Here is a 12,664-nt window from a genome sequence, read left to right as displayed (position 1 = left end):
CACTCTATTTAAAAAAAAAAAAAAATCCAATTTCATTTTTTCAGTAGAATGACTTGAAAATGGCTATTGGGCTGTTGAAAAGAAGCCAAACTTTTGAGGGATAGGAAGTGAGAGGCTCAAACAGTCTAAGGAAAATGTTTTGTGTTGAAAACCGTATAGGGTAGATGTTTATAAAACATTATTTTCTTATCATTTTGCTAGGGGAAATGGTTCCCCTTCATCTGGGAAAGATTCACTGCATAAACTACCATTTTAATTGTTTTGTGAATGAGCAAGAGATCATGTCAGGGTGTGCACAGAGCTGAGGTATGTTAACAGACACCATGTAAAAATAGGGCTTACTGCTATAACCAGTTAAGCTATAACGTATTTATCAGCACAGAGCTTTAAAGGCATTTATTACTAATTTCTTTTTGAAGAATATTACTTGGACTTGATGTCCTAAAATGTTCTTAAGCCTAATTTTATTCTAGATAAAGTTTTGTGTAAAGATGATGCTTTGAGATGGCTAGAGTTACATTTGTCATACACCTCTGAACTACAGACTTAATTGTATGACTGTGCTTACCAAGAATGGAGGAGTTGTCGGAATATGGATAGCCAGAATTATCCTGGATCTGCCCAGATAGTAAACCAGCAGCGGGAATGTCTGGAGTTCCACCATTCAAAATCTAGAAACAAATGAAAAATGTAAACTTCTAGTGTCCTATGATACTCATGCTGCTCTCAGCCTTAACCTATGTAGCACATCTGAAAAAGGAGGACCTACAGCAAGTCTTAGGATCCAAACATATGAACTTAAACTGCGTTCTAGTGAAACTTCACAGCAGGATACTTTAATATTAATGTGGTGAAGATTGGGGGAGATATGCGAGACAATCTACCTGCAAACCAACTTTGTTAAAGTTAAACGCCACCTACAACATGAAATTATCTTAAAATGCTTCATGCTTACTATTGTATCAATAATTTTAAGCCTCAGTGGGGAATAGGCAAAGTTTATTTGCCCAGTGAAAGTGTACATTGCTTTGACACTTCTCAACCACTAGAAAGTAAGGGAACTGCTATAAAAGGTACTGTAACCAATGATCTTTACATGCAGTGCTTTCTTCAGAAACACCTGCTTTTTATACACCACAACATTGCTTATTTATTTATTTATTTATTGGCAACACTGGGTTCTTGCTGTGGAATTTCTAAGTTCCACCACTTGTAGATTTCAAATCGAGCTATCTATAAAATGCATTTGAACCTTCACCTCACACTGCAAGGTCAACGCTTTGAGGTTGTAATGATTTTGTCTAACTCCTGATGCCTAGGAAGTGAGTATTTATTGGTAATCTGGGTAGTGCCTAGGTGCTGTGCAAACATACAGGCTACAGTCCCACCCCTGAAGAGCACGCAATCTCTAGTGTAATCCTCTTGATACAGACTGCCACGGGTTGCTCAGCTTGTTCTGGCTAGTAACATTCCATTGGTGAGTATCTGCGCTGCAAAGACCCCACCGGATGCTCTAAGTAGAGATGGAGGGTTTCTTTGCCCCACACCCTAATATAATGGGTAATCAGGAAGCAAAAACAAATTTATGATTCTAGTTGAAACTACTCAGCTGTGCTTATATTAGAGGTCATTTAGTTCTGAGCTTGCTCTAAGGAATGTATCCACAAGAACAATAATTAAGCAAAATATAGCCTGATGCTCCACTGCCCTGAAACTTGTCCAGTTATTTCCATCTGTAAAGTGAGTGGAAAGAGGATGGAAATGGCTAATGGAATTGGTAGCATTTTTACTCCCATTTTGCTTCCTTCCTCTGGGTGTGGTGATTTATACTAGTGCAGAGAGTCAGGCCCTTTGACTAACGGCTTCTTGAGATGGGAAAGATTTAGGTATTACCATGGTATAGTTACACTGGTTTAACCCCTCCCCCGAATCTGGACACTTGGTCTGGTATAAAGCAGCAGTTTTCAGTTTTTCTTAAACCTGTTTCCAAGTGAGATTGTCCCCCCATGTGGGGATTTTGCTGGTGTAACTGCAGCTGTTCAAATTCACGCCTCAAGTAATATCAAAAACCATTCTTGTGTAGCTAAGACTTCAGTTTTTTAGCCTTATATTCATGTCTAGTTTCTCCATAAGTAAATCTCTTTAATGGTGTTTTCAGTGGTGATCTCTTCAATGATACACTAGCTGAAACTGCTTGCAAAGCAGCCCTACTTCCTTCATTGTATGGACCCCCCTGCTCTCTTTCTAGAACCAAAATGGAGTGCTTTCCCTCCAGGGGGGCACTGGTGCGGCACCTTGACTTTCTGGCCAGAGCTGCACAGGGAGTTGGTAGTTTCTTTATAGCAGCGTAGGTTATGAGAAGAGACTACTCCCTTAGGGAGCGCTCCGCAAGCTGAATGTAGTGTACAAAAATCCTGACACGTGAGCAGCAAGTATAACACAGCAATGCTACACTTCACCCCTGGCTCCTGGGGCAAGAGAAACAGCGTCGGGATACAATCACGGTTAAGTTTTGTTACGTCATAGAGGTAGAGGTTGTAGTAACATTTTACTTTAGTTGGGAGAGGGGGGTGAGTTCTCCTCCCACGGTACTCTTGGGGTTTTTTATGCTTTCTGTAATTTCTCCGAGGGAATTTGAATTCCATGATGCGCTCTACCTGTGAATGTGCCTCAAGCTATGTGCATACTATGGTTTCCGTCGGTATAAATTATGTTGCTGGGGGGGTGTGAATAAGCCACCCCTCCAAGCAATGTAAGTTACCCTGACCTAAGTGCAGGTTTGGACAATGCTATGGCCGTGGGAGAAGCTCTCCTGCCGGCATCGCTACCGCTCTTCGCAAAGGCTCCTGTTGGCTTAGATCTTCTGCCCTAGCAGCACTTCAGCGGCAAGCTGTGTAGTGTATCCATAGCCTTAGTCTGATGGGATTTCTATGCTGCTGATGCTACTGCAAGGGTATTTATGATACTAACTTCTTTAAACAAAGAAAGAGTGAACTATAGGGCTGCTGTCACTCACTGATTTGTCTTAAGTGACTTTATTCTCTTTCATAAGCATTTATTAAAAATGGAGCAAATAACTTCTGTTCTCGGTCATCTAGACCAGAGGTGAGCAACCTACAGCCTGCAGGACAGTCCTGCCCAGTCCCTCCCCCATAGCCATGCTGGCTGTATGCTCATGCAGGGCAGTGTGGCAGCCAGACATGCTGCTCTGAGCAGCATGGTAGGGGGGCTAGGGCTGGCTAAGGGGCAGGGGGGGTCCCAGGGGGCAGTTGGGACAGGGAGTGGTTGGATGGAACGGAGGTTGGGGGTGGGGGTGGGGAGTCAGGAGACGGGGAACAGGGGGTAGTGGGATAGGGCAGAGGTTGGGGGGGGTTAGATAGGGGGTGGGGTCCCAGGGGCAGTTGGGGCAGGCACAGGTGGGGGTGGGGAAGGAGGGGTTATATGGGTCAAGGGTTTTGAGGGGGACAGGCAGGGGGTGAGAAGTGAGGGGGGGCAGATAGGGGCCAGGCTGTTTGGGGAGGCACAGCCTTCCCTACCCAGCACTCCATACAGTTTTGCACCCCAATGTGGCCCTTGGGCCAAAAAGTTTGCCCACCCCTGATCTAGACCCATGAAACTCCTAACATGAGCTATACATTCAGAATTTGAAGTATCAAAATGTTGTGTTCTCTGAGTCACTGTGGTTTGTATTAGAGATACTTCATTGCCAACCTTTCGAAAAGTAATATGAAATCAGCTGTACTACAATTTACTATTTTCACTACTTTGAATGCCTGGCTTGCAAACTTCTGTGCCTACTGATTTAACCACAGTATGATTGTTGTTGTTTTACAGCTACATTTTCCTTTTGTACACTGGCTTAGATGTGTGAACTGCTATAGTTAGTACACTGCTGCCATTCTGGCTACAGGGGAAATAAACAAGTAATCGCTAAAATTAAATGTAGGGCACCACATCTGGATTGATTCTTGGCAAGAATATTTTCACACTGAAATGTCTGGGTTAATACACTAGCTATTTACCTGAGGAGATGAAAATTCACTGCCTGACTAAGGTCATACTTCATCTCTTGTCTCTACCCAACCTTATTATAAAACCACCATACAGATCAGCATGATTGGCTTTCAATGTTCAAGAGTACAGGACTGGCACAGCAAGGCTCATTTCCATTAGTTTACATGTGACTCAAATCTCATTTTCATGAATCCTACAGTTACCACAAACCTAGCAAAAAATAAATCAGACTTGTTGGTAGAAAGCTGGGGGTCATCATGCCCACTCAACTTTGCAGCCTAAGGGATGGATCATCCATAGTAAGTGTATTTGTTGGGATGCAAAATCTAGATGAATCCTAGGTTCCAGGTGATGATGGCTTGTAACTGCTATATGTTACCTGAGGTGATACTATCCAAACACTGAAGCACTTTGAGTTGTTTTAGTGCCTGAGTGTATGATTATGGAATTAAATCTTTTTAATAAAGAAGAAGTCTGGTTACCTAAAGTAAAAGCAGCAATGTTAAAGGATATACATGTAGCCTAATGAAAGAATATATCTAAATAGTAGTTCCAAAGAAACACCAAGGTTACATGTAAACTTCTCAGTCTGCTTTATTATGTATTTGAAATAGTAGTATCTAGGGGCCCTATTTATGGATCAGGGCCTCCACTGTGGGAGATGTGTTTCTATACACATATTTGCTATGCTACTTTAAGGGAGATTCAAAATTGATCATGCTATAAGACTGCAATTTCTTCCATTAACAATTTAAATCACATGCTTCATACCTGAGGGATATTTCATACATTTATAAACACAGTAGCACTGAAATATTGTAACAGAGGTTGGTTACAAATTAAATATATTCCCCTACTGGTAAAGGGAATTCTCTTTGACCATTTAACTACTGTTCTAGTCAGTCTCTCTGGCAACAACTTCTGTTGTCTCAAGGCTTGAATTTGAAAATCCATACTTGTACAAATACTTCTGTTGACTTAAATGGGACAATGCCTGTGAGCAATGGGCTCCAGGCTCCAGACTCTACCCATCTAGATATTGTGTATTCACTTAAAGCATGTCAGTTTGTGCAACAAACAGTGTATGAAGTTATGTTCTTGTCTTTTCCATTACAAGGATACTAAAGTGATTAACTAGCTTGCTGGAAAGGAAAAACAATGTAAGGTGCACAGCACCAGGGCTAAAGGTCACAAGACAATGAAAGTAGTTACAATCAATGTTAGACTTCTAGTTAATTATATGTTCTCTACTACAGCAATAGGACAGTAATCAGTACTGTTATGAATCTTTTTCATCTTTAACCTAATAAGCCTATGGTCCTAATAATGGGGGCTGGTGACATCACAAATGAGAAAGCATTGGTTTACTATGGTCACTACAGACCTTCCACCTGTAATTATAACCTGATACTGCACATATAAAGGTAATTAACTTGTATTTCTAAAATCTCTGTATACACTGGATTCAGTTTATTAGCAACTTTTGTTCCTAGCAAAAAGTTGCCATGGTCTGGAAGTTGCCAATAAGCAGAAGACAGGTTTGTAGGGCTGCAACCAGGGTGGGACATGTTTTCCTGGCTGCAAACCTGCCTGCAGGCACAGCAGTAGTGTGTGTGTGTGGGGGGGGGGGGAGGTGGTTGCAGCCCAGATACTGGAGCTTTCCACAGGCAGCAGGTGTGCTGGGGCTTCAGGGGTTGCCTGCACTGTAATTCTCCCTGTACCCTACAAGCTGTGCCCAGCCTCAGCTTGTCCCAACACAACCTTCTTTAGCTGCAGCCCCCCTGTGCCAGGGCAGAGCACAGCCTGGAGAGCACAGGCAGAGGGACTGTATAGCTCCCCAGCACACTTGCTCCCCGTGGAAAGCCCCAGCAAGTGGGCTTTAGCTTCCTCTCCACTGCTGCTCTGTCCAAAGCCCCATCCCAGCCTGAAGTGCCAGGACTCCAGAAAGGGCTCCCCCTTCGTGTGGGTGGCAAGTCTCCAGCCACAGGCAGGTTTGCATGGCTGCACCCAGGAAGGGAAGCACTGGAACATGCCAAGCACCCTGGTCGCAGCCCCACAACCCTGCCTGCAGCCAAGGCCCTTCTTCCCAAAGTTCTCCATAGGCATCATGCTATTGCCAATATCCAAATCTCATTAACATGAAAGTCAATGGGATGGGTCTGGGTCCTGCCAAATGCTGCTAATAAGCAGAAGCTGTTAATAACAGGATTGCTATTAAGAGGAATCTACTGTATTTAGGAAACTTATTTGAAATGATATCTCTAGCTTGATAAAAATGCATCTGGGGCTGTGAGAACTGGCACACTATGTGTTCCCCAGTAGGTGGTGCAAGACTATTTTCTTTGAAAGTTGACAATTCTTCAGCAAGAAAGATCTTGTGTTTATTTTCAGAAAGGGTAGAAAACATTATCCCTCGACCCAAATTTTCAAAACTGAATGTCCAAATTTAAATAGCTGACCAAATTTTAAAAGTTTACCTACCACCTGCAGCTCTCAATGAAGTAAAAGGAAATGCAGGTGTTCAGCACCTCTGAAAATCAGACCACTTCTTTAGTAGCCTTACTTTCAGCATCCATATTTGAATATTTGTTGGTCTGGGCATATATTTTATCATATTGAGACAACGTTTAAAGTGACCAGTTTTGTAATAATCTGGAGGTCTGGTTAGTAGTTTGTTCTGCTGTAAGCTTCAGACAAAGTCGCTGTACATAACAGAGTTTCTACATGAGAAAGCAAATTAAAGGAATAGATAAAAACACTATTTACATAATGAGGAGAGCCAAACCAAATGTGAAGGTGATATCCACTATTGCTTAGCCTGTCTCTTTTGCTTACCTCCAGCAACAACATGTAATCAGGGCAATGTCTTGCTGTTTTCTGAGTCATTCCTTTGAATTGATACAAAGTTTGCAGTCTTGCATGCAATGTACATTGCTTAGTTCATTCAATACTTTGTTAAAAAATTTTTAGAAGGGTATTAGCATATTTAGTATTCAGCATGTTTCCCAGATAGGGTTTGTTTTTCCTATGTATGATTTTATTTTCTGGGGATATTTAGCATAACAAGGTTTTCTACCATATTGTTTTTTAATTAGCATTTTCACACTGACTCTTGTTGATATAGGCTTTTTTGTTAAGTTTTCCAAATATGCCTTGTATCATAAGCATTAGGTACTTATCAATATTCTTGCATAATCTCATAATCCAAATTTATTCTAGCACACTGACACACCAATGCACATGGAAGAATCTGGATATCAAATTACTCTATTATATTATAAATATGTAAACCCGGTGGTAAAGAGGCAGAATCAGTTTTGGGACATAGCATATAGCTCTTGAAGGAATTAACACTGCATTATCAAGCAGGACTGAATTAAAAATTCTTGGGGCCCTGGGCACTTGAGTTCTTCTCCTCTTCCCAATAGGATTAAAAGACATCATTTGAAGGATTAACAGAATAAGGGAACACTGCACGCACGAATCGGTCTTAGATTGTAAGCTCCTTGGGACAGGGACCATCTTTTTGTTCTGTATTTGTATGGCACATAACAAAACGGTGCCCTAATTAATGACTGACTCCTACATACTACAGAAATACAAATAATTAATAATTGCTTTCCTTCCTGCAGCTACATCAGTTCTGGATAAAAGCTTACTTCCTTACTTTTTCCCCAGTAGCTGTTCTGGGAGGTGGAAGTTAACGGTGGCTTGCAGCTCTATAATCTCTGATTAAACGTCAAGTGGTTTCACCAACAGCATTTCCCACAGCTCCTTGCTATAGAGAAGGCCCAAGATACTCAGCAGCAAAATGAGCCTAAATTCTGCAGCAGTTCTATTTCAATATGGAGGTTTTTCATTAATTATGAAAGTATCAGCACAGCAGTTTCACTGTTGATATTAAATTAAGTTCACAATATTTGTAGTTTTCAGTATGTCACGTTTTTGTACTGACAATATATAATTGCACCAGAATAGTCTGTGGGAAAACTGAATATGGAACTGTTCGGGTTTTGTCACCTGAGCAGGTATGTTAAGCATTTTGAGATGGTGCAATAAGCACATCTGTTGGATGTATCATCTAAAATGATAAATGGTGTTGACACTCTTAGACTTTCTGCAGAATTTAAGGCTTGTCTACACTTGAAGCACAGCAGCTGTACTGGTTCAGCGTAGACCCTACTGATGCTGACAGGAGGGGTTCTCCTGTCAGTATAGGTAATCCACCTTCGCAAGAGGCAGTAGCTAGGTTGTCGGAAGAATTCTTCCATTGACCTAACGCTGTCTACATTGCGGGTTATGTCAGTTTAACTACATCACTCAGGGGTGTGGATTTTACACCCCTGCACAATGTAGCTGGCTTGCTCTAACTTTTTTGTGTAGGCCAGGCCTTAAGAAAATCCTATTGCAGTTTACTTCCTGTTCACATTTTCAAAGTTAGTTTTAGAACTAGAAGGGTTAGAAATAATGCCACTATATAAATCCATGGTACGCCCACACTTTGAATGCTACGTGCAGTTCTGGTCACCCCATCTCAAAAATATATATATTAGAACTGAAAAAAGTACAGAGGAGTGCAACAAAAATGATAAGGGGGATGGAACAACTTCCCTGTGAGGAGAGATTAAAAAGACTGGGACTGTTTAGTTTAGAAAACAGATGCCTAAGGGGGGATATCATAGAGGTCTATAAAATTGTGAATACTGTGGAGAAAGTGAATAAGGAAGTGTTATTTAGCCCTTTGCATAACACAAGAACCCGGGGTCACCCAATGAAATTAATAGGTAGCAGGTTTAACACAAATATTAGGAAGTACTTCTTCACACAATGCACAGTTAACCTTTGTAACTTGTTGTCCGGGGATGTTGAGAAGGCCAAAACTAGAACTGGTTTCAAAATATAAATAGATAAGTTCCTGGAAGATAGGTCCATCAGTGGCTATTAGCCAAGATGGTCAGGGACCCAGTCCCAAGCTGTGGGTGTCCCTAAACCTCTGCCTGCCAGAAGCTGGAACTAAAAAACAGGATCACTCGATAAAATGCCCTGTTTCTTTTTTCCCTCTGAAGCATGTGGCACAGGCCACTGTCGGAAGACAGGATACTGGCCTAGATGAACCATTGGTCTGACCCAGTAGGGCCATTCTTATGTTCTTATGAAATAATTTTATAAAATGAAAGTTTAGATGCCAGAGCACAGTTCTGCCACAAGGAGAAGAGGTATGCAAGAATTCTACGGCCATGCAGTCCAACGGGTTCTAGAGCATTTCTACAGAGATTTTCAAAGGCACAGGTGCACAGAGCCCATTGAAAAATCTAGCCCGTAAGTGAGATTAAGCAAACACCGACCTGAAGCCTAAGATATTGTACATGCATTTACAGTTCAAATAAAGAGCCAATGAAGGGAGAAATACATTAAGACATTCCATTTAAAATCTGAAATAAGAGTTTGAGACATAGGACTAAGCAGGTACTACAGCGTCTCCAATTTTTAGTAAACATGTAACTTTAGGTCCCCCTGTGACAAATCATCCCAAATTTAGCCTAATCCTCTCTTGCTGCAGCTCTGAAACAGCCACTCGCAAAGGGCTTTTCCATATGCATGAGAAGAGGAGCGAGAGGAAGAAATGAATGCTCATGCAACTCTTGGAAGACAGATGTAATGTGCTTGCTATAAGAGATGCTGCTCAGAAACCTTTGTCTATATGTACTGAACTTTCTCGGAGGGCCTGCTTTTCATTCTCCAAATCTGTCTACGCTCCACGCCAGTCCCAATATAGTACACGCTGTTCTAGACTAGGGCTGTCAAACGATTAAAAAAAATTAATTGTGATTGATTGTGAAATTTAAAAAAATAGTCACGCTTAATCAGTTTTAATTGCACTGTTAATAACAAAAATGCCATTTATTTAAATATTTTTGGATGTCTTCTACATTTTCAAATATATTGATTTTCAATTACAGCACAGAATACAAAATGTACAGGGCTCACTTTATATTATTATTTTTAATTACAAATACGTGTGTGTGTGTGTGTGTTGGGGGAGCGCGGTCTCTTTAAGCAGAGACCTGAACGCTTTTTCAGCCAGCAGCAGCTGCTGTCAGCAGCACTCACTCCTGAGCCAGCAGCAGATAGGCTCCCCCCTGTTCCCTGACCCCAGCTCAGCAGCCATCAGGTACATGGGCAAGGGGAGGGGAATACCCTGACATCAGCCTCCCTGCCCTGTGCAACAAACAGGAGGCAGTCTCCCAGTCCAAAGCAGCTTGGCTGAGGCAGCTCCATGGTGGGGGGAGGCTGGGGCAGCAGTGGAGCAGAGCGGCTGGAGGAGGAGCACCTGGAGGCATGCAGTGGCACCCCCCTAAGCACGGTGCCCTGGTCGGTGGCCCCTCTTGCCCATTCCTAAGACAGGCCCTGTCCAACAGGGAGGGGACGGGGCAGCCGACAGGGGACCGGGCTCCACTCTTCTGCCTGGAAGGTGTTTGACCGGCTCTCCCAAATCACCTGCTGTCTCTTGTTCCTGGCCACCTCCTGATTGCTGCCGCACCTGGTGCCTCCCTCCCTCCCTGCTCGGCTGCCACCGAGTCCTGTCTTCAGAGGTATGCGATTAACTCGTTAAAAAAATAACGTGTTAATTTGTTTTGAGTTAATTGCATGCGTTAACTGCAATTAATTGACAGCCCTATTCTAGACTAATGCACTGTGCTCACAGTAGGACTTCTAATTTTAGGGCTAAGCTGATATGTATCATAGCAACGTAGGGGTCATTGAACAAACAAACCAACCAACTTTCTTCATTTCTGATCAACCCTAAACTAAAATGCTTTGGTTTTTCTCATGAAACAAACAAAAGCAGGCATTGGGTTAAACAAAATATTTCATTTTGATTTTGGGCATTTTAAACCACTTTTTGTTGTGTAAAAAAAGGAAATTTGGAAATGCTATTCCCAAAACAACAAAAGGAGACTATGCCCCAATACGCCATAGCCCTGTAGTTAGAGCACTCACCTGGGATGTGGGAGACCCAGATTCAAGTCTCCACTTTGCCTAACTTGGAATAGAGATTTGAACTTGAGTCTCCCACATAGTAGGTAAATGTCCAAACCAATATGGGGTATTCTGGGATGGGTCTCTCTCAGTCTTTCCTGTTGAAGCTGTTTCATTATGTATAAAGACTCAAAACCTTAAGTATGCTAGGTTCTGCTACCCCAGACTTGGCAGCCAAGGGATCAGATAGCCAGATTTATGAAACGTGACAAAGAATTCAATTACTACCACTGATTCACATTTTAAAAACTTTTATTCTCACCTTTTTGCCTCCTGGAGAAGATGTATCAGGGGGTGGTGTGCTGGTAATGTTCAATGGACTGGAACCACAGCTGGAAGGTGATGACCCTCTTATCCTTTCAAACCAATGTCATTAAAATTAGAAAGAGGCAATGCAAAATGATGTAATTAATGTACTATTCATCTTGAGAACAATGAATCATGTTGGTGGATACTGAATGTTCACTGCCAGCAACAGACTAACGGGCAAGTGAATCTCCAAATGCCAAGACCTTTGATATCTCAAAACTACCCACAAAAATGCAGTTTGGGGTGATGCATTTACTGTGTTAGCATCAGGATTATGCTTTGCAATCACTTTTTTTCCTGTTGGTATGAGGTCTGTAGTGCTAGTCTGTCCATTAATTTAACACTGCTGCCACTATTACCCTCAACGACAGAGATAGCTGAATCAGTTACCTGAATTTGGCATATTCCAATTTGCTCAGATTATAAACTTCAGCTCTCCCCTATACCATTTTCTTGCCTAGCCTCTGTAGGAAACATTTTTAAGCAATACACAAAGTCAGATCCTCAGCTGATGTAAATTTGCATACAGTATTTATATAAGCTGAAGAAAGGTCTGGCCTACAATGTCCAAACAATAAAATTGCTCTAAGGGAGACTCAAAAGAGAGCCACACTTATGTATAATTTCTATATGCTTTGAGATGTTAATAGTACAAACTTCTTCCTTATATTTTCCTTCCTATTTTTTTTTCAATAAGCTATCATGACATAGCTATGCTGGGCATTTGCTTTTATCCCTATGGTGTAGTGCGCATGCAATAAAAGAGACATTTCAACGCCACACTATTTTTACTTAGTTCAGGATTTCCCCAACCTGGTATACTAGCATTGAGTGTTTTCCACATTAGCGGAAATGCTAGGGAGTTGTAGACTTGCTGGCTGTACAATTAGAGAAAATAGAGTGGGGTAGTTCCAATGTGGTAATTTGTAAAAAGGATCCTCTTAGCATCAAAAATGCCAAACTTTTTTTTTTTAAGTGGGAAACTCATTTGCCATGGCAGAGTTTCAGTGGGAAGGTTGTGAACAGAAGGCAGTACAGGAAAATAGAAACAGCTGGTGAAAGAGCACTGGAACTAAACCAGGCTCTCTCCACTTGAAAGGAAAACAAGAGTGGTGGAGTGTATACAATCCAAAGTACTTTGTTTCTGTTAGTAAGATGAATAATAGTACAAAATGCTATTTAAAATGAGCTTCAGTAGACTTTTTTACAGCTATTAAAACTCTTTGCTCAGCCTCGGATTTGGCTATTTTAATTTTAAAAGGGGGGTGGGGGGCCCACAAAAGCAACTATGTAAAAATGT

General features: G+C 41.7%; 1 protein-coding gene across 9 annotated transcripts in view; it reads right to left on the bottom strand.

Moving 5' to 3' along the window:
* BMAL1 (basic helix-loop-helix ARNT like 1) overlaps window positions 1-12,664 on the bottom strand; it is an 84,577-nt gene that overhangs the window by 1,132 nt on the left and 70,781 nt on the right. For all 9 annotated transcript variants that reach the window (XM_077818429.1, XM_077818430.1, XM_077818437.1 and 6 more), the window contains 2 exons: window positions 11,318-11,411; window positions 569-671 (listed from right to left, as the gene is read on the bottom strand). In XM_077818429.1, the coding sequence (XP_077674555.1) occupies window positions 569-671; window positions 11,318-11,411 (197 nt within the window). The remainder of the gene's footprint in view (window positions 1-568; window positions 672-11,317; window positions 11,412-12,664) is intronic.

This window comes from Eretmochelys imbricata, chromosome 6, assembly GCF_965152235.1.
Source record: "Eretmochelys imbricata isolate rEreImb1 chromosome 6, rEreImb1.hap1, whole genome shotgun sequence".
Taxonomy (NCBI): Eukaryota; Metazoa; Chordata; order Testudines; family Cheloniidae; genus Eretmochelys; species Eretmochelys imbricata.
Note: the sequence above shows the minus strand (reverse complement) of the source record. Positions and strands in the feature narration are given on the sequence as shown.